The sequence below is a fragment of the Monodelphis domestica genome, chromosome X (genome assembly GCF_027887165.1).
Source record: "Monodelphis domestica isolate mMonDom1 chromosome X, mMonDom1.pri, whole genome shotgun sequence".
Taxonomy (NCBI): Eukaryota; Metazoa; Chordata; class Mammalia; order Didelphimorphia; family Didelphidae; genus Monodelphis; species Monodelphis domestica.
Genome location: NC_077235.1, coordinates 86,543,811 through 86,566,512, shown reverse-complemented (window position 1 = coordinate 86,566,512; position 22,702 = coordinate 86,543,811). Strand labels below are relative to the sequence as shown.

General features: G+C 54.4%; 2 protein-coding genes across 2 annotated transcripts; both read right to left on the bottom strand.

The window, feature by feature from the left end:
* Positions 1-4,636: 4,636 nt before the first annotated feature.
* Positions 4,637-11,102, bottom strand: GDI1 (GDP dissociation inhibitor 1). The gene is made up of 11 exons (XM_001362705.4): positions 10,937-11,102; positions 9,770-9,877; positions 9,545-9,644; positions 9,318-9,452; positions 8,046-8,244; positions 7,816-7,947; positions 7,323-7,422; positions 6,530-6,701; positions 6,076-6,220; positions 5,885-5,939; positions 4,637-5,792 (listed from the first exon to the last, which is right to left on the bottom strand). The coding sequence occupies exons 1-11, from the start codon at positions 10,979-10,981 to the stop codon at positions 5,640-5,642; spliced, it is 1,344 nt and encodes a 447-aa protein (XP_001362742.1). The 5' UTR covers positions 10,982-11,102; the 3' UTR covers positions 4,637-5,639.
* A 720-nt stretch (positions 11,103-11,822) lies between these two features.
* Positions 11,823-21,820, bottom strand: ATP6AP1 (ATPase H+ transporting accessory protein 1). The gene is made up of 10 exons (XM_001374244.3): positions 21,466-21,820; positions 21,173-21,299; positions 19,873-19,947; positions 19,368-19,561; positions 18,614-18,654; positions 18,036-18,121; positions 17,104-17,363; positions 12,984-13,031; positions 12,667-12,898; positions 11,823-12,370 (listed from the first exon to the last, which is right to left on the bottom strand). The coding sequence occupies exons 1-10, from the start codon at positions 21,666-21,668 to the stop codon at positions 12,161-12,163; spliced, it is 1,476 nt and encodes a 491-aa protein (XP_001374281.1). The 5' UTR covers positions 21,669-21,820; the 3' UTR covers positions 11,823-12,160.
* Between the last annotated feature and the right edge of the window lie 882 nt (positions 21,821-22,702).

The following is a 22,702-nucleotide window of genomic DNA, read 5'->3' as shown; positions in this document are numbered from 1 at the left end:
CTAATCTATCCCACTGATCCATCACTCTATTTCTTAGCCATTACCAGACAATTTTGATGATTACTACTTTGTAATACATTTTGAGGTTTCACTGTGGAGTCACCTTCCTTCACATTTTTTTGTTATTGGTTCCTTTGATATTCTTGACATTTTGTTCTTCCAGATGAATGTTCTGATTTTTTTCTAGCTCAAGAAAATAAGTTTTAAAGAGTTTGGCATGGCACTGGATAAGTCAAATAATTTAGGTCGACTTGTCACTTTTATTATATTGGCTCAGAACTCCCCGGGGGCAACTAATATTTTTCCAGTTGTTTAGATGTGACTTTACTTGTGTGAAAAGTGTTTCATAATTGTGTTCATATAACTCCTGGGTTTGTCTAGGCAGGTAGATTTCTAAGTATTTATATTGTCTATTTTTAACAGAATTTCTTTTTCTATCTCTTGCTGTTGGACATTGTAGGTAATATCTAGAAGTGTTGATGACTTATCTATGTGGGATAATTTTAGACCTCTGAGAGAAGAGTATATTTTAGCCAGTTTTTAATATCTCACATAAACACAGAGACAGCCTTACCCCAGGTATTAACATCCAAGCAGGGTTGAGGCCCTATTAGCCTTGTAATTTTGGATATAATACTGGAACTGATAACACATGCCCTGATGAGGACAAGACCAGGGTATGGGTTGTACAGTAGGCAAGTTAATGTCCTAGTACATACAGATAATTTAGCCATGACAGCAGGGAGGAAATTGAAGGAATTGGAAGGGTTAGGATAGCAAATGATAGTGGGAATTCAGGCAATTGAGTGAACCACAGGGACTCACTCCATCTTGGGGCAATTCTGGAGCTAGCTTTTCATTCAGTTATGGGATAAATGTTGGGAGAGAATGTGACAAAATTGGGACACTAATGCATTGCTGGTGGAGTTGTGAATTGATCCAACCATTCTGGAGGGCAATTTGGAACTATGCCCAAAGGGCGGTAAAAGCCTGTCTGCCCTTTGATCCAGCCATAGCACTGCTGGGTCTGTACCCCAAAGAGATGATGAGGAAAAAGACACATACAAGAATATTCATAGCTGTGCTCTCTGTGGTGGCCAAAAATTGGAAAATGAGGGGATGCCCTTCAGTTGGGGAATGGCTGAACAACTTGTGATATATGTTGGTGATGGAATACTATTGTGCTCAAAGGAACAATGAACTGGAGGGATTCCATGGGAACTGGAACGACCTCCAGGATGTGATGCAGAGTCAGAAGAGCAGAACCAGGAGAATATTATACACTGTGACGGATACACTGTAGTACAATCAAAGAGAAGTAATGGACTTCTCCACTAGTGGCAATGCAGTGATCCAGGACAATTCTAAGGGACTTATGAGACAGAACTGTGGGAGCAGAAATAGAAAAACAACTGCTTGATCATATAGATCGATGGGGATATAATTGGGGATGTAGACTCTAAATGATCACCCCAGTGCAGATATTAATAATATGGAAATAGGTTTGGATCAATGACACATGTAAAACCCAGGGGAATTGCATGTGAGCTATGGGAGGAGGGTGGGGGAAGGGGAGGGAGAGAACATGAATCTTGTAACCATGGAAGATATTCTAAATTCACTAAAAAAAAATTTCCAAAAAAAATTTTTAAATAAAAAGAGGGAAAGAAAGAAAGAAAATAAATAAGTAAATGGCTTCACAGAAGGAGGGTTTGGATTCGGGGACCCAGTGGTATCCAGCCTCTGGATGACTGTCAGCTAAAACCTCAACTGAACTGAGTTAGAAAATGAGATGTTGGCCCTATGGCTGACTGCCTGGGCCCTAGAAAGAATGGAGAATTGTAAATATGCACTATTTTTTTTTCAACAGCAGCAAGTCAGCAGACCCAATCAGGGTAAAGTATATTTCATCATTACAATGGCTGGCCTCAAACTTTTTTTGGTGAGGGATACCTGATTTGTGGACTGGCGATTTGTTCAGAGCCAGATTGGACTGTGTCCCAACTGAATGGGGCGAAGAGATTTGGTTTGAGAGCCAAGAGCTGTTTTGGTGTGGGGCATCAAATGAAACACTCCGCCATATGCCCCCTGCCACTGTGGCCCACAACTAAGTGGGGCAGTTACCTGATGGCACGATGCTGCGATGCTGCTTCAAATGGACTTGTTGAAGCTGTCCCAGTGCCAGAGAAAATGGAGATTTGGGTACATCGAATAGTTCCAAGCCTGGGAGAAGCCTCACAAGCATAACTGTACTGTCCCTATCATAGACATTGCCATGCCCTTTGAAAGCAGATATTCTGTCTTCCAAACAAAAGTCTGTTGGCATCTGCTCTAGGAAGGCTACTACTACAAAGTAGTGATAGTGAGGGTCCTAGAAGAAGGGGATCCAGCTAAGGACACATTGTTATTTAAATTCAACATCAGTCCAAGGTAAACTAGCCTTACAGGATGGGATCAGATAGAGCAGTGACACGTACCCTGAACAGATAACAGGAATTGGGCAGTACTCAGAATGAGTTCTTGAGAATAGAGTGAGAAGCAACTGTGACTATTCATTGAAATAGAGTATATTACAATGATGGTGAACCTATGGCATGGGTGCCAAATATGGCATGCAGAGCTCTCTCTGCAGGCACCTGGCCACCCACCCTCCAACCCTCCCACCCCCTGAGTTCGTTACTAGAAAGGCAGAGGGACTGGGGTGGAGCTGCTTCCCTCCCCTTCTCCACCAGGTATGATGACATTTTTCATATCCCCCCTGCCCCCCCCCCCCGCCCCTCTGCCCAGCAGCCCAATGGGAATACACAAGGGGTAAGGTTGGTGGCTCACAGGAGGCAGAGTGGAGGGGATTGAGGCACTCAGACTGCTCCCCTCCCCCTCTCCACACTCACTGAGAACATTCCTCACTTCACCCACCCCTCCATCCAGAAGCCCAAAGGGAATCCTTCCTCCCTCCCCTGTGTGGAGTAAGGGAGTGGGTGGGCAGGGGTGTACCCAGCATGTAGTGGGGGAGGGGTGGTTTCTAAAACGTTCACCATCAGTGGTATATCATGTTTCTTTGTAACCAGTTTTAAAATCGAATGGTACAATGTAATGCTTCCTTCTTTAGATTTTACACTACACTGTTAATATTTGTTGCTGGTGTTGTTCAGTCCTTCCAGTCATGTCCACCTCTTCATGACTTCATTTGGGGCTTTCTTGGCAAAGACACTGGAGTGGTTTCCCATTTCCTTTTCCAGCCCCTTTGACAGATTCTAGGAAATGGAGGCCAACAGGCTTAAGTGACTTGTCTAAGGTTCCACCATTAGTTAGTAGGCATGTGAAGTAGGATTTGAATTCAGGAAAATGAGGCTTCCTGGCTCAAGGGCCCAACACTTCCCTACAGCGCCACCTAGTGGCCCCACTTTTAATATTACCAAATGCTTTCATCATCTATCCCTCTAAAATGCAATGTCATCCACGAAAATAGCTGGTGTCGAATGTGAGCCGTGGACAGCACCCCAACATTATCTGATCCGAGCCCACCCTGGAGAATCCCCTCTACCCCAGCTACAGCCGCTAGAACCGAAACGGAAACATCCTGGCCGCCGCCCTCCCTCTTCTGGGCATGGGGGTGCTGCCCTGGGAATTGGGGGGGAATGCAACTTCCCAGGCCCACCATATCTAGTGAGTCCCAGGCAGGCTTGACAGGCCTTTGTTGAGGGCCGATCCCGGATTTGAAGCCGGGGCCTCCAGACTCGAGGCCTGGCTCTCTAGCTGTTGAGCCCTTTTTTTAAAATAAAGGGAAGGAAGAGGGGTTTCCTGAAAGCTGGAGCCAGGCCTCATACGCCGTGCTTAGCCCATCTGAGGCTTCTGGGAAGCGGATAGCCACAGCAGAGGAAGCCCCCCCGCCCCCAGCTGGCAGCAGTGGAACAGTCAGTGGGCAGCAGAATTATGGGAGCAGCCAAGGGAGAGGGGTGATAGAATAGCCGGCAATGATGTTGCCCTTCTAGGTAACCTTGTAACCACCTCGGGGAGACTCATTCCGGAGAAAGCAACTGTTGCTGACAGAAGTGAAACACTTGCCCAAGGCTCTCCTGCTACTAAGTGGCTGTGGCTGGCTCCTCCCATCTCCCCAGCCGCCAAACCCTACCGACAGGAAGCAGGGGCTCCCTCTGTGGCCTTGTACTGCGGACTGGGTCTCCCTTCGGGGAGTTATTCGGCCCGCGCAGGCTGCGCAGGGAAAAGAACTCCAACTTGGGGGGGGAGGGGGGAACGGAGAAGCTAGGGAGGCTAAGGGCCACACCGTTAGCCTGCGCCTCAGGTACCGTCCTCACTCGAGAGCCCGCCGGCCCGTGCACATACTCCGTCCCAAGGCTTTCGCCCGCTTCTTCCTCAGGTGCATAGCGCGGCCCGCCGCTTGGCTGGCCCGAGCCACCACGACAGGCGAGCGCAAGCTCCACGGCTGAGAAAAGGTTGTCAGATCTCCGCGGGCCGCGGCTGACAGGACCGCTACGACGCCAGCGCGCCGGCGCGCCGGCACCACGTGAGCGGCGAGCACCGCTGCGGCCCCGCCCCGAGGTGACAGCACGTGACGCAGCACGTGACGCGCGGCGCGAGGTGGCCCGCTGCTCGCAGACCAGACAGAGGAGGGCACTTTTTCACAACAGGCTTTATTGGGGACTTGTTTCTCCGGTCCGATACACATAAGCGGGAGACACACACAGTCACTTGGCGACATTTGGCCCCGCCCCCCACGGCCTGGGGGGTGGGGGGGAAGGCAGGGAGGGGTGGGGCGGGGGCGGGCCAGCGCGGCGGGGGGTGGGGATGGGGTGGGGGGCGGCCCCTTCCCCAACTCCACCTCCTCTTCTCAGCTTGCCCTCAGTCTGGCCCGCCGGCCTTGGCGTGGCTGCAGCACTGGGCACAGGGACAGGGGAAGGGTCTCCCTCTCCCACAAAGAAGGAAGGGGAAGATTAATACAGCGTGGACAGTACCAGGGCGGGGGCACTAAATTAGCTTGGCGGGGCCAGGAAGGAAGGGGGCGTCACTATGGAGAGATATTAATAAGTTAAAATAAATTAAGGGAGAAAGGGGCTGGAAAGAGAATTGGCGGCGGCGGCGGCGGCGGCCCCCCCAGCCCAGCTCCCAGTCAAGACAAAGGATAACCCATTAGGCTGTTAGAGGCTGAAGCAGAGAGAGCGCGAGCAGAGACAGGCGAGTTCCAGAAGGGACAGGAGACCCACCCCACCGGGAGCCTTGGGCGGGGCTGCCTTCGCTCTCCAGCCCCGCCTCCCCCAACAGAAAAGCACCAGAGAGGCAAAGGAGTGGGGGAAAGGGCACACAGAGGGTCACTCACTGTATGTGTGGGGAGGTGGGCTGGAGGAGAGAATAGGAGAAGGCCAGACTCCCTGGGGGAGGGGGGGCAGGGAGAAGAAAGGAGGCGTGCCCCAGGCGCCAAGCTAGGGTTTGGTCACCACATGGAATTCATTAGAAGGGGGCCTACGGGAGGGGGAGGGGAGGGAGGGAGGGGCACATTGCAGACTCATGTGACCCATCCTAGCCTTCCCCTTGAGCCTCAAAGTAGAAAAAAATAGGAAGGAGGGAGGGAAGAACCTTGGTGCGAAGGGAGGGAGGGAGGGGGGAGGGATTACTTCCTGCCATCACTGCTCATCCTCTCCAAAGACGTCATTCTGTTTCCGCTTCATGTTTTCAAAGTCAAAGTCTGTCCCAGCCATGCGCTTGTAAATATCTTTGATGTCATTGCAGGTCGTCTCAAAGTGAGTGGTGGCATCATAGGAACAGGAACAGAAAACCTGGAGGGACCCATACTCAGAGGATAAGAGGAGCCCTAGCCAATCAGCCACCCTCACTGGCGCCCGTCCACTGAGTCAGGGCACTGGATTACCTGGCTTTCCAGTCCGTTGTCTGTTGGCTCGTACAAGTCACTGATGGCCACAAACCTAAGGAGAAGAAATTCGAGTTCCATGACAGTTGCCATCTCCTCCCTAGCAGTCCCCGCCCTTGACAGAGGACTTTGGAACCCAGAGACTGACGGTCCCCCACACTGGCTTCCCAGCAGTCACCCTGGGCTCTCACTTCTGATCAATAGGTTCCAGGAGCTCCAGCGCCGGCTCTATCTCCTTCTCAGGCTCAGCCGTCTCCACGGTGGTGCTGACGATGGCGATGTACTTTCCTTGGGCAGCCACGTTGTGGGCATAGGAGATCATGCACACATAGATGTCTTAGGAGAGACAAGTGCAGTGAGTGAATGGGGATGGCCCCTCATTGGGACTGGATTGAACACGCTGACCCAGAAAGCTTTACCTTCTAATTAGATTCTGGTGGGCTCTGGCCTGTGGTGGGAGGCACCTGTTCCCACTCAGCTAGTTACAGGGATGGGGACCCAATCAGTCCATTGGGATTTGGTGATTGTCCCTAAGGACTACATCTGTTACCTCCCAGGAGTCTGGTGAGCACAGTATCTCCCCATGACTGACAAAGGGAGGAGTTAGATGCAGACACTCGATTCCTGCACTCCAGCACTGCCCACCTGATTTCCTGTTGACCTGATTTTGGGGAATGATGATTTGGCAGGAGTTGGCATCATTGGTATTCTTGATGGGGTGGCTGAGGATGCAGATGACTCGGATGACCTGGCCAGCCTTTCGAACCCGGTCAGGGATGTAGCTGGGGTCACAGATCAGCTGCTTGCAACGTGCCACCTGGCGGGAGGGAGACAATGACACCCTGACCTGCTGAGCTGGGTCTCTAGCAGCAGGCAGGGATCTTCTCTGGGCCTTTCCCGCACTTAACTGAGTCTCTCCCATTGGCCAAGGACTTGTAGATGGCCATCTCCATGGCCTTGACAGCTCAAAGCCCTAACCTTGGGTCAACTCCTTGGACTGAATGAATTTCATGTGAAGGTGGATGGAGAGGATACCATCCATTCTCTATGGTCTCTGAGACTGACTGAAGTTGTTCACAAAAGTGGTCAGAAGATGATGAGAAACTTCCCAGTCAGCAGGTATCCTGGCTTATTCTTATTGGCTGCTTGGGCTCAAAGGCCACACCCCCAACAGTGGCTCTACTTTAACTCTTCCCAACATGCAGAATCTAAAACTGGTCCTGCCATGAAAAACAAAGGTGCCTCAAAAGGAAAAGAACAATTGGGACAGACCGACTTGGCCCAAGACTAATTGAAGCTGAGTGTCCCAGACAGAAGGCCCTGGACCTCTGAGTGGGGCACCCGCCACTGCAAACTTGTCAGAACCACTTTTGGCCCTTGGGGGAGGGGAGAGAAGAAAAGGAGAAAGGAGAGAGGGCTCCAGAACAGTCCAGCTTACCTCCCCCTCGGACTTTACTCCTACCACCTTTCCATTCTCCATGATGATGTCATCCACAGGCTTGTTCAGCATGTATGTCCCACCATAGATGGCACTCAATCTGAGGGGAGGAAGCCCCACCCTCAGGTTGGTCCAAAGGATGGAGTGTGTGACTAGTGGTCAGGAAACCTTTGCAGACTGAGTTTTGGCTTTGGCTCAATCACACCCCCACTCTAGGGTTGTTTTCTCAACTAACCTAAGGGAAATCAATAACGCCTATTCTGGTTTGTTGGTTTTTTTAACAGCCCTCAGAACCGTGCTAAGGCAAGCTGGCTTTGAGTATTGAGAACAGAGCTGGAAGGAAGCAGTGGACAGTCACCCAAAGCTTAGGGCGGTGGAATCAGTATACTGCCAAGCTGGAAAATGGCTTGATGCCAATAAAAAAAACCAAGAGCAAAATTGGAGACTATGTCCCTTCTCTCCACCGCTCCACCTGTCCATCCCCCCAACTCACCTTGCAAATCCCTGGGGTAGCTCACCCAGGCCATAGAGAGGGTACAAGTAGGGGCTCTTTCCATAACGGGCCAAGGACTCGCTATAGAGTTTGATGCGGTTGATGGTCTCAAGGCAGGGCTGGTCCAAGTAGCTAAGAGGGAGAAGGAAGGGAGGGAAAGAGGAAGTTGGTTTAATGAACAAAGAGGCTGTGCACCTGTGTAAAAGGGAAATGGGGGAATGTCCTCTTACTCATCGGTTCGGTAGAGTGCCAGAGCATGGCCAGTGAAGTCAATAACATCTTGGCCCAAGTCAAACTTCTTATACACATCTCTCATGGTGGTGGTCTGAGGGTCGACACCCTCAAAGCTCTTGGGGTCATTCTCATCAAAGTTTGCCACGAACACCAAGAACTTTCTAAATCGGCGTTTCTCAAACATGCCCATCAGGTCTGTGGGAGAAAGGAGTTTCTTTACTGCCAATACCAACCCCACCCCTTTCCTTCCCAGTGAGCTGGGCAGAAACACTACTAGAAAGCTGGAGACTCAGGACCTGTTCTCATTCTGCTAGCCTGGGACTTCCTGGCTCTCCATCCCCCACCTCCAGTGGGAAATGAGCTACTCAACAATGGAGTGAGGATTGCAGGGACTAGTATTGATAATCAAATTAAACTTGGGCAAGCAGCAATCCACTATAGCCTGTCTTTTGTCTTATGGCTGCATATTCGGAAGATGCTTTCCCCCACCAAAGCGGAAAATTCCTTCCACCACTGGAATTACCCTTCCAATGAGACCTTTGTCCTTTCTTTTTCTGTCCGGGCTCCACAAGCAGTCTTCAAGCTCTTCACTTGCCTAATCTTGCTGTTTCTAGCCATCTCCATTTCTCCCTACTCACACACCAAGCACACTCGAGAAGGCCCTCATTGTCTCATCTGGATGGACCCTTTGGACAGTAGCTTCCTAGTCAGTATCTTGGCAAAAATGCCCTTCCTTAAGCAGAGTCTGACCATTTTATTCCCCCACTCAAATTGCCATAGCTCCCCATTACCTCTGGAATGAAACAAAGGCCTCCTACACAACTCAGGCCCAGCTTATCTTATGGACTGGTGCCCACAGAGGCATATCCATTCTCTCTCTCTCTGCCCTGCAACCTCTGTCCTACTTACTTAGATACATATGCATAAAACGTGCCCCCAATGGCCAGCCTTCATCCCCTCTTCCTTCTGTACACACTGGCATCGCCTGGGCTAAAAGCTCCAGGAGGGGAAATGGGCTTTAATTTACCTTCCCTACCCTGTGCCTAGTACTAGTGGGTACTTGATAAATGCTTGTAGAATTCATTCAACTCTGGGCCTTCTGTACGGTGGTCTTAACCCCTCTAGCGTGCCAGCTCTGCCTATCCCCACCTAGTGCTCTGGGCACGTCACTTCCCCCAAGTGTGTGCAACCTGGGAACTCCCTGGGGGATGAAGGAGCTCTGGCCTTGGGCCCTGCTGGGCGGAATGAAAAGTGGTGGAGACACTCACTGGAGGCCAAGGCCTCAGTCTCGGTAGATGGCACCTTGTAGATCTTGCCCCCCTTGTAGACAAAACTGCCTTCCACCACTTTAAAGTCGAGGTAGCGGGTCACTTCGGTGTACAGCAACATCTTCACCAGCTGACCTGTTGGGAGTACAGGGAGAGCCAGAGAGACATTCACTCCAGATTCCCAGATTCACCTGCCTGGTCCATCCTCCTCGATTCCCCCCACTCACCATTGGCCATGAGGAATTTGGGGATCAGGTCAACGTTCCAGTCTCGGCCCCTGCCCAAGCTTTCAGGGGGCCCCTCAGGGAGTTCAAACCGTTTGAACAACTGCAAGCAGAGAGACAAAGAGGAAAAGGGAGGCCTCAGTCAGTGGCAACCTCACCTCCCAAACCCTCTGATTGGACCTCAGCCTATAAAGAGGGAGACAATGGAGTCTGGGAAAGCCACCTCACCTCTTCCAGGGGTGTGATAGAGGAGCTTTCCCCGCCATAGTACGGATTCCGATCCATGTGCAACACCTTCTTCCCATTCACAGACATGATGCCAGAGAGAATACATTCCTGGAGGAGAGACAGGACGTCAACTTGCCCCTCACTTTGGGGCCAGCCAGGAAATCTGGGCCTCTTTCTTCCTTCACCAAAGGGGAGGAGGGGCAGCAGACACACAAAAGGTTGGAGAGGTAGCTCTGCGTCCCTCATGGCGCAGGCCATTTTTGCTGAGGTGAAGGCAGACAGTGGACAAACAAGTGACTGACACCCCACTGCAGGAAGCGCCTGTACCCTGACGACAGGTGCAATGGGAAGCAGGGAAGGGCCAGGGGAACCCAAATCTCACACTCTGGGGTATGGGGGAGCAGCCCTCCCAACAGCTCAGCCCATGCCCTCAAAGGCACCATCTTGGGAGGTGAGGGAAGTAAAGAAGAGGTCGACATGACATGACTAAGCAGGGTGGCATAGCTGTTACATGTAGTCTGATGGGCTGAACCCAAGGCCACTACAGGGGCAGGGACCACACCAGGTGGTGGTGGCTGCTGCCCCCCCCCAGGGGTAAGCCTGCCTCTCTGCCTCAGAAAACTCAGAAAAGAAAATGGAGGAAGGAAAAGGGGCAGGATCATGTCTGTCTCCGACCCTGCGGTATCCGGGGTCCCATTTCCCTTTCATCTTGGGGAACTGAGTTCTGCTGCGGCTCCCAGTTGCTCTGTGGTCCTGTGGCCAACACTTCAAGAGAATGGGGGTGGGGGCTGAGGAAGACGCTCTCTGGGAACCTCGGGGTTGGCCTTGGGTGCTGTGAAATAGGGGATCCAGAACGGGAGACTCAAGAGAGATTGAGGGGAAGGCAGATGGGGATCGAGGGACACTGAGGTCGCACAGATAACGGGAAGAAAGGCCGCGATGGGGACCGCTTGGAGGGGTAGGGAGAGGAGGCTGCACTTTGGTGGGGGCTGGTCTGGAGGGGGCCAACCTTTGGGGGACAGGGGAGAGAAAGGAAGGGGACATCCTCTGAGTCTGAGGGGGAGCGGGGGTGGGGTGGGGTGCTGCATTCCCTTCAGGGCTCTTCTCAGCGCCTCGTCCTGGTCCCGATCCCGGCCTCCCAGCGTCTAGCCCCCGGTTCCTACTCACCGTGAGCCCCGTGCCCAGCACGATCACATCGTACTCCTCGTCCATGGTTCGGCTCTGCTGGGATCAGCTGGGCTCCGCGTTCCGGCTTCGCCGTCGCTCCAGCTCCAGCTGCAGCAGCTGAAATGGACCAAAGATGGCGGGCTCAGTACCGCCTTTCCACCAGCTCCTTCCGCCGTCCCAAAGAGTCCCAGCTCTTCCGCGCCCCCGACGCCGCCCCGTCGCCCCGCGGACCACGCCCGAGTACGGAAGCTGCCGGCCGGCTTCCAGGATGCTAGGGCGAGGGGATACAGGGCCCTTGGCCCTAGCCCCGGAATTATTTCGTTTCGGGGGCGGGGGGGAGGGGCGAGGGTTGGGAGCCCAGTGAAGAGCCCGAGAGAGGGATCCATCCGCGCCCCTTCCCGCATCTTCCTACCCACGGAGATGCTACGGGGAGGGGCTGTGCTCTGGAGGGGGGGACTGACCTAGGGGAGGGAGGCTGCGGAGCCCTTCGGGGGAAGAGCCCTACCCTAAGGCTGTCAAGAGTAGGGTCGTCTAAAGCAGCCCGGCTGCAAATGGGGGGGGGAAAGGGGGCAGGCGGGGTGTCCTCCTTCCCCAGGGATGCAGGTGCTGGGGTGGGGGGTGGTTACTCGAGGCCTGGGTGGGGCCCGTTCACGAGACCATCGGTCCTCTGCAGGATGCTGCTTCCAGTCGGGAGCTTGCCAGCTTGAGCCTCCCCCTGCCCCCTCCCATGACTCAGCTTTGTCTTTCCCATCCATCCATTCATCCATCCATTCAGGCTCCCCCATCCTGAGGGGCAGAGAAGGCCCTTGGCCCTCCCGCTGCCACCAGCCCCGGCAGCCATCCCTCCATTCCCACTGGGCGCTCAAAGCAAAGACAGGACCGAGGGGAAGCCTCATCCCATTTTATTTCTCATCACAGCCAAAGAGCAAGACACGAAGACATAAGAAGCGACCACCACAACACAAGGACACGACCATGTTGGCCAAGCTCGGCCCCCCCACCCCCCACCCCCCACGAAGTAGCTAGTCCAGAGGGCAGGGCTTGTTGGGGAAATAAATAGGGGGGGGGGAATTGGGGCTTTTTCATATATTATACATACACCGTGGGGGAGGGGAGGGGAGCCTGCCCTTCTCCTGGGGTCTGCTTTTGGTTTCCATGGAGAGAGGGAGGAAGCAGGTACAGGGAGGCCTAGCTAGCTACTGAGGCTGGGAGCCCAAGGAAGGGTCACTCGGTCAGGGGCACAGAGAGAGTGCTCCCCTTGTGGTCATCGAAGCGGTCCATGGTCTTGAGGTTGAGGATCATGTGCAGCCCGTAGGTGAAGATGAAGAGCATGATGAGGGAGGAGACCAGCCCCATCCAGATGCCAGGGGAGAAGAAGCTGGCGCAGTCGCTGGCATATGAGAAGTTGCCACCGGACAGGTTGAAGGCCTGAATCTGGAGGGCAAGGAGAGGTAGAAGCACTGGGGCAGCCGAGGGGTGGGGCTCCATTTCTAGTCACCCTCCAGATCCCAAGCCTGCTGCCTTCAGGTTCTGGAATTTCCCCCCTTCTGGCTTGGGCAAGGAGGGCTAAGTGACTTGGCCAGGGTCACCCAGCAGCCCCCAGGGCATCACTTTAAGGAGAGAATCTATGCCATCCTGTATCTCAAAACCCGCTCACGAACCTAGTCTGTGATGACCCAAGCCAATCCTTGGCAATTCGGCCAAGCCCTTCTGCGCTCTTCTACCCCTACCTGGAAATCCTGGAACGTCACGTGCCAGGCGGAGGAGCCGGGCAAAGCCACCAGGAGGCTATTCTTGGACCGTTCCGTGCTGACGTACTCGCAGTGGAAGGAATAGATGCTGGGTGCTGTGATGTGGGATGAATTGAAGACAACCACCGAGTTGTTGACGTGGATTTCTAGTCGGTCCATGGTGAACCAACTCCGGGCCGAAACGGGGTACAAGCGATTGTTCAGGATGAGCCTGGGAGAGCAAGTCGAGATGATCAGTGGGGCTGACCAAGCTTTGTCCACCTGCCCCGACGTCCCAGGCCTGGGTACACACTTACTTGATTGTCAGGAACGAGCCAAAGACGTTTTCATATGTCATGGCGAGCCTGGGAAACGGAAAAGAGGGAGGGCTGGTCAGCTTTGCGCATGTCCTTGCGCTGAAGGTTTCTGGGGGCACATTCAGTCCAACTTACTCAGAAAGCAAGTTGACTCCCTAGTCACAGCTTGAACTCCCACTGGCCTGCCATGTTCCTCAAAGAGAACAACGTGAAGATGTGGCCCTACAGACGCCCCAGTAAAGCTCTGGAAAAGGAGGAAACCCAACAAGCCCCCAAAGAGAAGTCCAGGGCTCCGGCTGGGAAGCAGAACATCAGCTAGGTTCTCATCAGGGTCAGAGGCTACTTCCCGGGGACTTGGCACTGGTCACCCTACCTAGGACCCACCCACAATCCCGAAGACAACTAGCCCAAGGCAGCAGTGGAGAAGCAAGTCCTGAGAGCTTGGCCTCCTGGGGGAAGTCCACTTCCAGAGTCCAAGTAGAGCCTCAGAAGAAATGACCCGGCCACAGCCATCCCAGCTAGCCTTTCTAGACAGCTTTAAGGTTTGCAAAGCACTTTCCAAATATCTCACGTGGTGCTATTGCTATCTTCATTTTACAGATGGAGACAGGCAGAAGTGACGTGAGCGCCCTGAGCCACCCAGCTAGTGTGTACAGGCAGATCTGAACCTGGGCCTTCCTGATTTTTAAACCCATGTTAATATCATCTATGTAAAACTCAGAAAAGGAGGGAGGCTGGAGGCCTTTCTAATGGGCCCAAGGGGAAGGCAAAGCTACCCAAGGACACCACTGTTATTTAATAGGAAGGTTACCTAGAAGACAAGAAAAGGAAGTTGAGGCATTAAGGACAGGCAAAGAGAAAACAAGACCATCCTTTTCTGCAGAGGTGGGAACCAAGAAAAAAAACCCAACAATGGAGACCAAAAAACAAATGAATGTCCACATTTCTCTCCTGCAGGCAAAGAAAGAGCCAACTACAAAGCATCTGTCTCTGCTAAGATCATATTGCAGAAACAAACCCGGAAATGCTTCCAGAAACACGGGCAGACCTGACAGACAACTGGGAAAACTCAGGGCCTGCCGTCTGGGACCAAAAACACAATTTGGATCTCTGTCCCGGGGAATCATGGGACAGGGAGGGGGGGAAGTAGCAGAGCTCTGTAGGCCCGCTACAAAGTGTCCATTATCAAAATGAACTGCAACTCGGAGAACACACCAGGCAGCCCGAGTACAGATACAAATAAGCAGAGCAACAGTGTTGCCCAGGCCCAAAGGCCCGGGCCTGGTGTACCTAAAACTGAGCTGGAAGAAATGAGTCACAAGCCGAGATGACCTTCAAATGGATACAAGAGGCACAAAAGTGCCGCTGCTGTTGTCATCAGAACAGAGTTGGTTCCAGAAAGCTATATCACTCCATAGGAAAATGGGAAGGCAAAGGAAGAAGGTGGCTGAGGAAATCGGAGGCCAGTATTAAGGGGCAGCCAGGTGGTGCAGTGGTTAGAGCACTGGACCTGGAATCAGGGAAGACTTGAATTCAAATTTTGCCTCAGACACTTCCTGGCCATGTGACTCTAGGTAAGTCACTTGACTCTGTGGGCCTCAGGTCCCTCAGCTGTAAAACAAGCTGAGAAGGGAAAAGCCAATGGCTCCAGCATCTGCCAGGGGTCACAGAGTCAGCCAACTGAACAAGAAGAGCGCAAAGAAGGCATTAGTTCGAAACAAACTCCAGGAGTTCGGTAGAGACAAACACCTTTGAAGGAATTAGAACTCCGAGCAGTATGAAAGACCAACAACTGTGCCTCTGGAGGCCTGCCAACTCACAGGGCCTTTGGGGACAGACTTTTGTTTTTCTTTAGTTTTCCACTGCAGGGCGTGGGGGCAGGCTTGGGAAGGCGGGTCTTCACCCAGTGAAAAAAGGACACTCACAAAGTAATCCGCAGCCGCCATGGGCAGCCTGGCCTGCTTCACTTCACTCTGGAGAGCTGCTTCCACCTTAAAAGGCTGACCAAGAAAGGCAGTGACGTAGTAAACTCACAGCCTCAGAGGTCTACAAACGAGATTCCCCAGGCCAGGCCTGCAGACTAGAGATCCTGGGTTCAAAGCTAACCCTCGCTGTGTGACCCTGGGCAAAGAACTCAACTCTCACTGCCTGTTCTTCTGCTCTGGGATTCCAGGACAGAAGGCAAGGATGAAAAGAACCAAATGCCCAGGGTTCCAGTAATAGCCACTAAGGACTCGCAGTCCTGAGGCGAGGGGACAAATCTGATCCCATGGACATAATGGAAACTCACGTGTTCGGTGGGATGAGACCCACCATGTGACTTCAGCACCAGACCTACAGGTGGGAGGTTCTGGGTTCAGATCTGCCCCAGAACAGATCATTTAACCCCCATTGCCCAGCTCTTCGCACTCTTCTGCCTTGGAACCAGTTGCAAAAGAAGGAAGGGTTTAGAAACCAGGTCTCCGGATGCAAAGGGATCCAGGAATGGCAAAGGAGGAAGGACCATAGGTTAATGTTCTGAGGGAGAAAGAGTGTTTGGGGGCTGGAATACAGGCCCAACTCCCTGGACAGGTTAGCCAGAATGGGAGCCTGCAAGGACTAGTTGACTTTCCTTAGTGATCCTTCACCCTTCAGAAGCTGGAGAAACCAGCGAGGTGATGTTTTAACAGAGGGGGACTGTGTGCGATGGGGCAAGGCGGGAGCCCCTCAGGGGAAATGGCTGGCAGAAACGGGAGGGGCTGGAAAAGGGGGCAAACAATTCTCCCAAGGAGGAAAGCTGAGATTTGTCTGAAGAAGCTGACTGATGTGGATGAACAGAGGCCGAGAGCCAGCATGGTTAGCTTTGGATGAGTGTAGGGGCGTGGCGGGACCCTGCTGGAGCTTGGGACAAAGGAGAGCCCTGTTTGATTCTACTAGAAGCAAAGGGCCCACTCCGTGCTGAATCCTGTTTTCCCTGCCAAGGAGGAGAACAGAACCCAAATGGCTTAGAAGAGCACGCTCAGCTGCCCACCATGAACTCAAGGCATGTTCCAGAGCTCTTACAAGAGACAGGAATCAGGAACAGAGTCCAAAGAGAAGATGGAGGAAGCCTGGAGAGGCAGAAGTTGTTCTGAGAAGGATCTGGGGACTGGCGGACAGCAAGGTCATAGTGAGCCAGTGACCCCCAAATGGTGACACTAGGCCTTTGTGAACAGGGAAGAGATCATCCCACCATCCTGGGCCCTTATTAGGTGCCATGGTCAAGCCTAGGCAACACGGCTTGGCTGGAGAGGGGCCCATGAGTCCATGACATCTGAGGGTGCAGCGAAGGGCCTGAGCACATACGAAGCCTGGAGAATGGAGGACTCTGGGAGAAGTGAGCACCATTCAGGTCTTTGAAGGGCTATCCTTGGAAGGCACAAGTAGACTTTTCTTTTTTAAACCCTTCCCTTCCACCTTAAAATTGATACTAAGTATCGGTTCTGAGGTAGAAAAGTTAAGTGACTTGCTCAGGGTCATCCAGCTAGGAAGTGCCTGAAGCCAAATTTGAACTGAAGACCCCCATCTTTGGGCCTGGCTCTCAATCTACCAAGCCACCTATTTGGACTAGACTTTTCTGCTGGGTCCAAAAAGGCAGAACTAGGACTGATGGAGGTGAAGTGAGGGAGGAGTGGTAAAAGAGAGAAAAAGAAACAGCCCCATTAAGCTACCCCACAGTTTGACTTCTGATCAAGTGGAAAGGCTTGCTGGGAGAGGCGCTAGCTTCTCCTTCTTGGGAGTCTTCTAGCACAGGCTGGACCACCACTCGCCCCTATCTAGGACATCAAGTGAAGACTCCCTTCCTGTATGAGTCTTCATCATCTGGCGACAGGCAGGGAGGGAGGGCTCTCTTCCCCGGCCCTAATGTCATCCAGGTAGGTAGGATAGCCACCGATGTGGAGGCAGGCCTCAAGAGGCTCTCCTAAAGGCTGCCCCCAATGGAACAAATCCTGCTCGCACTGGCACAAGCTCATTAACAGCGAACTGGGGCTAACTCCCAGCTGGCTCTACTCCTGGTCCACATGTGCCCCTCCACTGCTGGAGCAGTCACCCCCCCCCTCTCCCGCCCACCCCAGCTTCCTTCCTCCCAAAGCTCCCTTACTGGGCAAAGGAGCTGTTCCAGCTGGAGCTGCTCAGGTTGAGGGCTGGGTTTCCAAAGGTGAGTGCAGTCAGGTCCCTCAACTCATTGTTATAGGTCACCGTGAAATTCTGGGCCCAAAAGAGGATTCGAGGCTCTGTGTCATTGTAGCTCACTGGTGGAAGGGGCAGGGACGGGGATGGCTCCGGCTTAAAATCCTCATTCTCTCCAAGGAGGTGCCGCCCCAGACCCCCAGACACCATCGACGACAAGTCCCGAATCACCTGCAAAAGACACGCACGCCTTGTCTCGGGAGAGCTGAAAGCAGGTGCCCACCAGTCCACTGACTCTGCCACCCCAGAAGCCCAACTTTGTCATCTGCTGCAAGACCCCCACCAAGCGTCTCCTCCCAACAGGTCTATTTCTCTGACTGGCACCAAGGTGCCTCATGGCCATCTCAGATCCCTCTCCTCTGGCTGCCTAAATGAAGGTCTCTCCCATGGCCCCGCCTTTCTACCCCCTTCCACAAAGTCTAGGAACCACCTCTTGACTAATTGCTGCAAAAGCCTCCTTCCTCACTGCTCTCAGCCCTCTCTAACTAATTCCTTAACCAAGTTCTCAGATTCTGCTCTCGTCCCCTCTAGCCCCTCCGAACCTTCCATAGCTCCCCACTGCTTATAGGATAAAGGCCAAACCTGACAGCCTGACAGAAGTGCCCCAACTGGTCTTTCAGCTTTGCTTCTTGCCACTCCACTCCTTCTACTTGAAGCTCCAACTTGTCCAAACTGGACTTACTTATTCTTCCAGGCCCCTGGCTAAAGCCCATCTTGGAAGGTGGGCAGGGCCCTCCCAAATGCCAACCCTTCTCCAAAGACCCAGATAACACACCAGCTTCCTTGGGCTTCTGATCCTCTAGCCCTCTTCCCATCCCCACCAAGGCTGGTAGGGCAGCTTACCCGGGAAGGCTGAACAGCAGTCAGTATGGCTGTATAGGGTACGCCTTCTGCCTTGAGTGTGTTCATCACCTGCCCAATAATCTCATCTTGGGGGGGGGGGGGCGGTGGGGGGAGATACAGAGAAAAGAATGATTGGAGAATGGCAGGGGCTCTTCTTCCCATGCCCCCCCCCCACTTCCAGATCAGAGTTCCGAGCCACCTGCTGCTTCAGGGAGGGACCACTTGCCAAGAGGCTTCTCCCACACTTCCCCCATCCCCATGGCAGACAGACCTTTGGACTACCAGGAGAGGCCCAACACGATTTAAGCCATGGGAACTGGGTTGGGGGATTCGGGTGGGCATCTCACAAAACCCGGGATTGGGAACTAAAGGGACTTCAGAGGACAACTCCCTCAGTCTACAGAGAAAACTTCGGTCCAGATCAAGGGAGTAATTGCTCAAAGCCACAAAGCGGAGCTGGGCCAGGGCTCAAACCCAGCCCTTGTTCTCCAGTGCTGTGCCACAGGAATCTGTGCAGCCCCCCACCCGGCATGCTCAGGGCTGGGCCTTGGAAGGCTCCTGCATCCAGTCCCACTCACCATTGCCTGTGAGCACTTCTTTCGGGGCCATCAAGCCGGAACTGAGAGGGAGAGAGGAGAGAGAGCAAGGGAGGGAGGAAAGGGGGGGGGGGGGGGGAGGAGGGAGTGTGAGACTTCCTCACTTGCCTGTCCTCAAGCAAAGGAGAAGGCCAAAGTGGAATCAAGTCTGGAGAGAGAGCTACAGGTTCATTCCCTAAGCAATGAGTGCCTTTAGCTCTCAACTGGCAGCCATGACCAGGTGGACATCTTGGGAAAGAAACTGTGTGCCTCAGACCTCCTTCCACCAAGCAAGTGGCCTACAATTGCAGACCTTCCAGGCAGATGGGCCTGCCTCAGCTCCTCCTCCTGGAAAGGTCAAGGCCCCACTCAGTCTTGAAATCCCTCCCTATCTCATGAGGTTCCTTCTGTGCTTCCTGAGGCCTCGATCCAAAAGCTTACTAGCTGAGCAGCCTTTTCAACATTCTTCATGCTGTGCAATGACTGCGTAGAGGGCGAAGGGAGGAGCTGCCTTCTGAAGGCAGGCCCAAGAGACAGGGCAGAAAAGTTAGGTCGGGTCGCTTCTTTTCTTAAGTCTGTTTTAAGGTGGTACTGGGGGTCCAAGGGAGGACTGCCAAGATTGGGCATCACCTGGACCCCAGAGAATGGGACCCGGCTTCACCTTTCCTTACAAAGCACCACCTTAAGTGCTGGGCCCTATCCAGGCATCCCTGTGTCCCCAGAAGACTAGGCTGTGCTGGACTGGGCTGGCCCATACCTGGTCGTGTATGGCAGTCTCAGGAGTAGGAGAGCAGGCAGGCTGTCATTGAGCTTCAGCTCCCTCAGGGTGGCCTGGTCTACATGGAGGGGGCTAGCTCCTAGCTTCTCCTTCAGGTAAGAGGTCAAGGTGCTGGCTGCATACCAGTCCACCGAAGGCAGAATCAAGGAAGAGGGAGCCAAGTCCAGCGTGTTCTGAGGATTGAAAAGTCAGCTGTCATCCTTGCTCAACTTCCCCTTCCAAGCTGGTCTTTTCCTCCCTTCTCCCATTTTCCTGGGGATTCCAATCACATTCTAGCCTCTCCCAGGCCTCCTAGCCTGTCCATTTGCTGCCCGCCCCGTGGTTTGGGTAGGAGGAGTCAGTCTCCTTCCCAGATCTCAGAGCCCCCTCTTCTTCCCCAGTCAAGCAGGAGGCCAGCGACGGCGGTCTGGTGCTTCGAGATAATAAGGAACAAGCTATGAGGTGAGGGAGGGAGCCTATGAAGGGGCTTGGGGAGGGCAAGTACCTCCAGGTTAGAGAAAGCACTGTCTTGCTTGTTGCCGAACACACCGCCATATGTAGTGAAGTCTTCAATGCTTAGCTAAAAGAGAGGCAGGGAGAGAAGCCCCTTCAGACTTGGGGGCAGGGCAACACTCTCCCAGGGGCCCATGGCCTAGGGAACTTGGATGGCAGAGCCTAAGCAGTCTGCCATTTTCCCGCAGTGGGAGGGCACATGGTGGCACTCTCCAGAGTTCTTGGAAGTGTCTCCTTCCTTCCTTCCTTCCTTCCTCCCTCCCTCACTGGCAAGAGCAAGCCAAGAAGCCTTAGGAAGAGCAGGCCATGGCTGGCTTAGTCACCAGACCAGGAAGAAAGCTAGGCTGGGGCAAGCACACAGTGTCATCCTGCTGGGCACTTGTGAATAGGCAAGAGGAAGAGAGCAGAAGAGGAAGGGGGCTTGAGCAACTCTGGAATTCCCCACTTGACTTGGAATGGCAGAGAGCGGAAATCTGTCTTGCCCAGCTCCCCAGAGGCTGGAAGCCCTCCCAGGGAAAAGTTCTAATGGGGGAGGGGGGGCGCGATGCCAGTCAGGCACTTAGGGGAGAGTAACCCCAGGACAGATGCCTCTGATCCCTCCAGGCTGGCGTCACTTGGCTCTAAGCTACTCTTCCAGCCTCACACACATTGGCCGTCCCCATCACTGGAAAACACTGGAAAATAACCCATTACTGGAAAGGGATTCCAATGGGCAGGGCAGCCAGCTTGTGCAAAGGAAGGGAGGTGGGAACCTGGAAGCAAGCAGGCCACCTGGATTGGAAAGCAGAATACACGTGGGGGGAGCGCTGTTCATCGAGCCTGCAAAGGCAGGCTGAAACCAGGCAGCCCCAAACCCGGGAGGTGTGGTTGGAACAGGATCAGAGCTGGCCTTTACAAACATCAATTCAATGGGTGGAGAGTAGGGAAGGCGATAAAGGCTCCAGGCCCCAAACCCGGTCCAGCCAGCCTGCTCTGGTTTTCCCATTCCAGCCCAGAGGTGACTTTCACCTGGGTTGCAGCCTTGTTTCCTTGCTGCCACCCCCCCTTCCCCAGTGTGACTGAGCTCCTCCAAGAAGGCTTCCCAGATCTCTCCTGTCCTCTAAATGACTTCTGAGCACTTCTGCCACCCAAGGCTTGGCCAGCAGTTGCTTTTGTCCCCGTTGGCGAGCCTCTGAAGGGGGGTTGGGGGGTTGGGGACCCCTTCCTGCCCAGGGTGGGTCTGTCCCACTGAGTCCGGAGGGAGCAGGGGGCCAGGCAGGTGGCATTCGAACCCCAGCCAAGGAATCACTGACCTTTTCCTGCAGGAACAACAGCACGTTTCGGGGTCCCTTCTCCAGGGCCGGGTCCAGGTAGGAGGCCAGCTGGCCATCCGTGGTGATGTGCCCTTCGTGGGCATTCTCCAGCGGGACCCACAAGTCCCTGCCGCGGGGAAGAGAAGAGAGAGAATGCCAAAGTGGCATCGGGGGACAGGGCACGGGCTGGAGCTGAGGGAATCAGGGGGGCAGAGCTCCTTCGCTCGTTTGGCAACCGACAAGGACCTCCCGGCTCCCCGGCCCCACCCCGGCCCCGGCTCCCTCCCGCTTACCGAGAGCTCGACCAGAGCACCAGCGGCACCTGCTGCTCCGCGGCGGTGGCCGCGGCGGCAAGCAACAGCGCCAGCAGCAGTAGCAGCAGCTGCGGCGGCGGCGGCGGCGGCGGCGGCGACGATGGCGATGACGCCGGGGGCCGGGCCGCCGACGCACCGGCCATCACTTTAAGCTCAGCAGTCCGGGATCTCGCCGCCGCCATGACCGCGCAGCACCTTCGCAGGCCAGCGCCGCTCAGGTGACTGCTGTCGCTTGCCACTCTAGGCCGAGCCCGCCCCTGTCGTGTTCTCCCATTGGCCGGACCCGCCCTCGTCCTCTCCTCCTATGAATGCGGCCATTTCCTGACCTCCCCTCCCATTGACCCATCGCTGCCCGTTAATCCGCTCTCATTGGTTCAGTCTTGGCCTGTGGCCCCGCCCCAGCCAGCTTGACCCCGGGAAGTACCCGCCTCTCCCAGAACCTCCCGCCCCTCACCCACTGCTCTGGCAACGCCTAGACCGACAGGGGTAGCTCTTTAGCGGAGCTAGGAGAAAGGGAAAGAGGAGAGGGAAGGCGGGGTTTCGGTAGTTCGGGGAATCACGTGCTCTCGCGGCGCTTTCCCAGTGGCCTTAGCGGGATCCTTGGTCCTTTCTCGCCCCCCCCTACATCGTGGGTGTCCCCCCCGGTCCCCCTCCGCCCTCAGGCCCACATGCATCTGCATCTGCATCTGCACCTTGGCCCATGCGGGCTCTGGGCGCGGGCACCCATCCGTGTGGCTATGGCTCCCAGGGAAGCGGGGACTCTGGCGCTAGTCTCCTGCTGTCCCCCACCTCTTCCTCCCAGGGAGACCTTGACTCCTGCTAGGAAGGTCAAGAGGAAGTGGGAGCCTCAGGCCACTGAGGGAGGGGACAGGGCGTCTATTCTTCGGCATTACATCTATCTGTGTGTTCCCTAAAGGCCAAGCTGCTGCAGTCCCCATCCTACCGGCTGCCACCCCCTCCGGGTGAGCAAGCCTAACCAGAGCCAATTCTTCCCCCCCCCCCCCCCCCCCCCGTTCTAGTGTGGCAAGCCAGGAATCTGGACGACGGTGGGAATGGCCTCTGGAAGAGGCAAGCCAGAAAGGCTGGGCCAAGCCCCAATCCCAGAACCCAAACACCCGTGCTTGGAAACACCAAAGATGCCGCGCACTGGAAAGAGCGTGGACAAGGGCACGGTGACAGTGTGGAAAGTCCATGTGAAGCTCTACGCTCTTTGGTG

Coding starts and splice junctions, on each gene's coding strand:
- GDI1 (XM_001362705.4), bottom strand. CDS start 10,981: ATGGACGAGGAGTACGATGTGATCGTGCTGGGCACGGGGCTCACG. Junction 8,245..9,317: donor GACTGAGGCCTTGGCCTCCA/GTGAGTGTCTCC, acceptor TTTCTCCCACAG/ACCTGATGGGCATGTTTGAG. Junction 5,940..6,075: donor CTGGAACCTATTGATCAGAA/GTGAGAGCCCAG, acceptor TCTTCTCCTTAG/GTTTGTGGCCATCAGTGACT.
- ATP6AP1 (XM_001374244.3), bottom strand. CDS start 21,668: ATGGCGGCGGCGAGATCCCGGACTGCTGAGCTTAAAGTGATGGCCGGT. Junction 21,300..21,465: donor GTGCTCTGGTCGAGCTCTCG/GTAAGCGGGAGG, acceptor TCCCCGCGGCAG/GGACTTGTGGGTCCCGCTGG. Junction 17,364..18,035: donor CTGCTGTTCAGCCTTCCCGG/GTAAGCTGCCCT, acceptor TGTCTTTTGCAG/GTGATTCGGGACTTGTCGTC.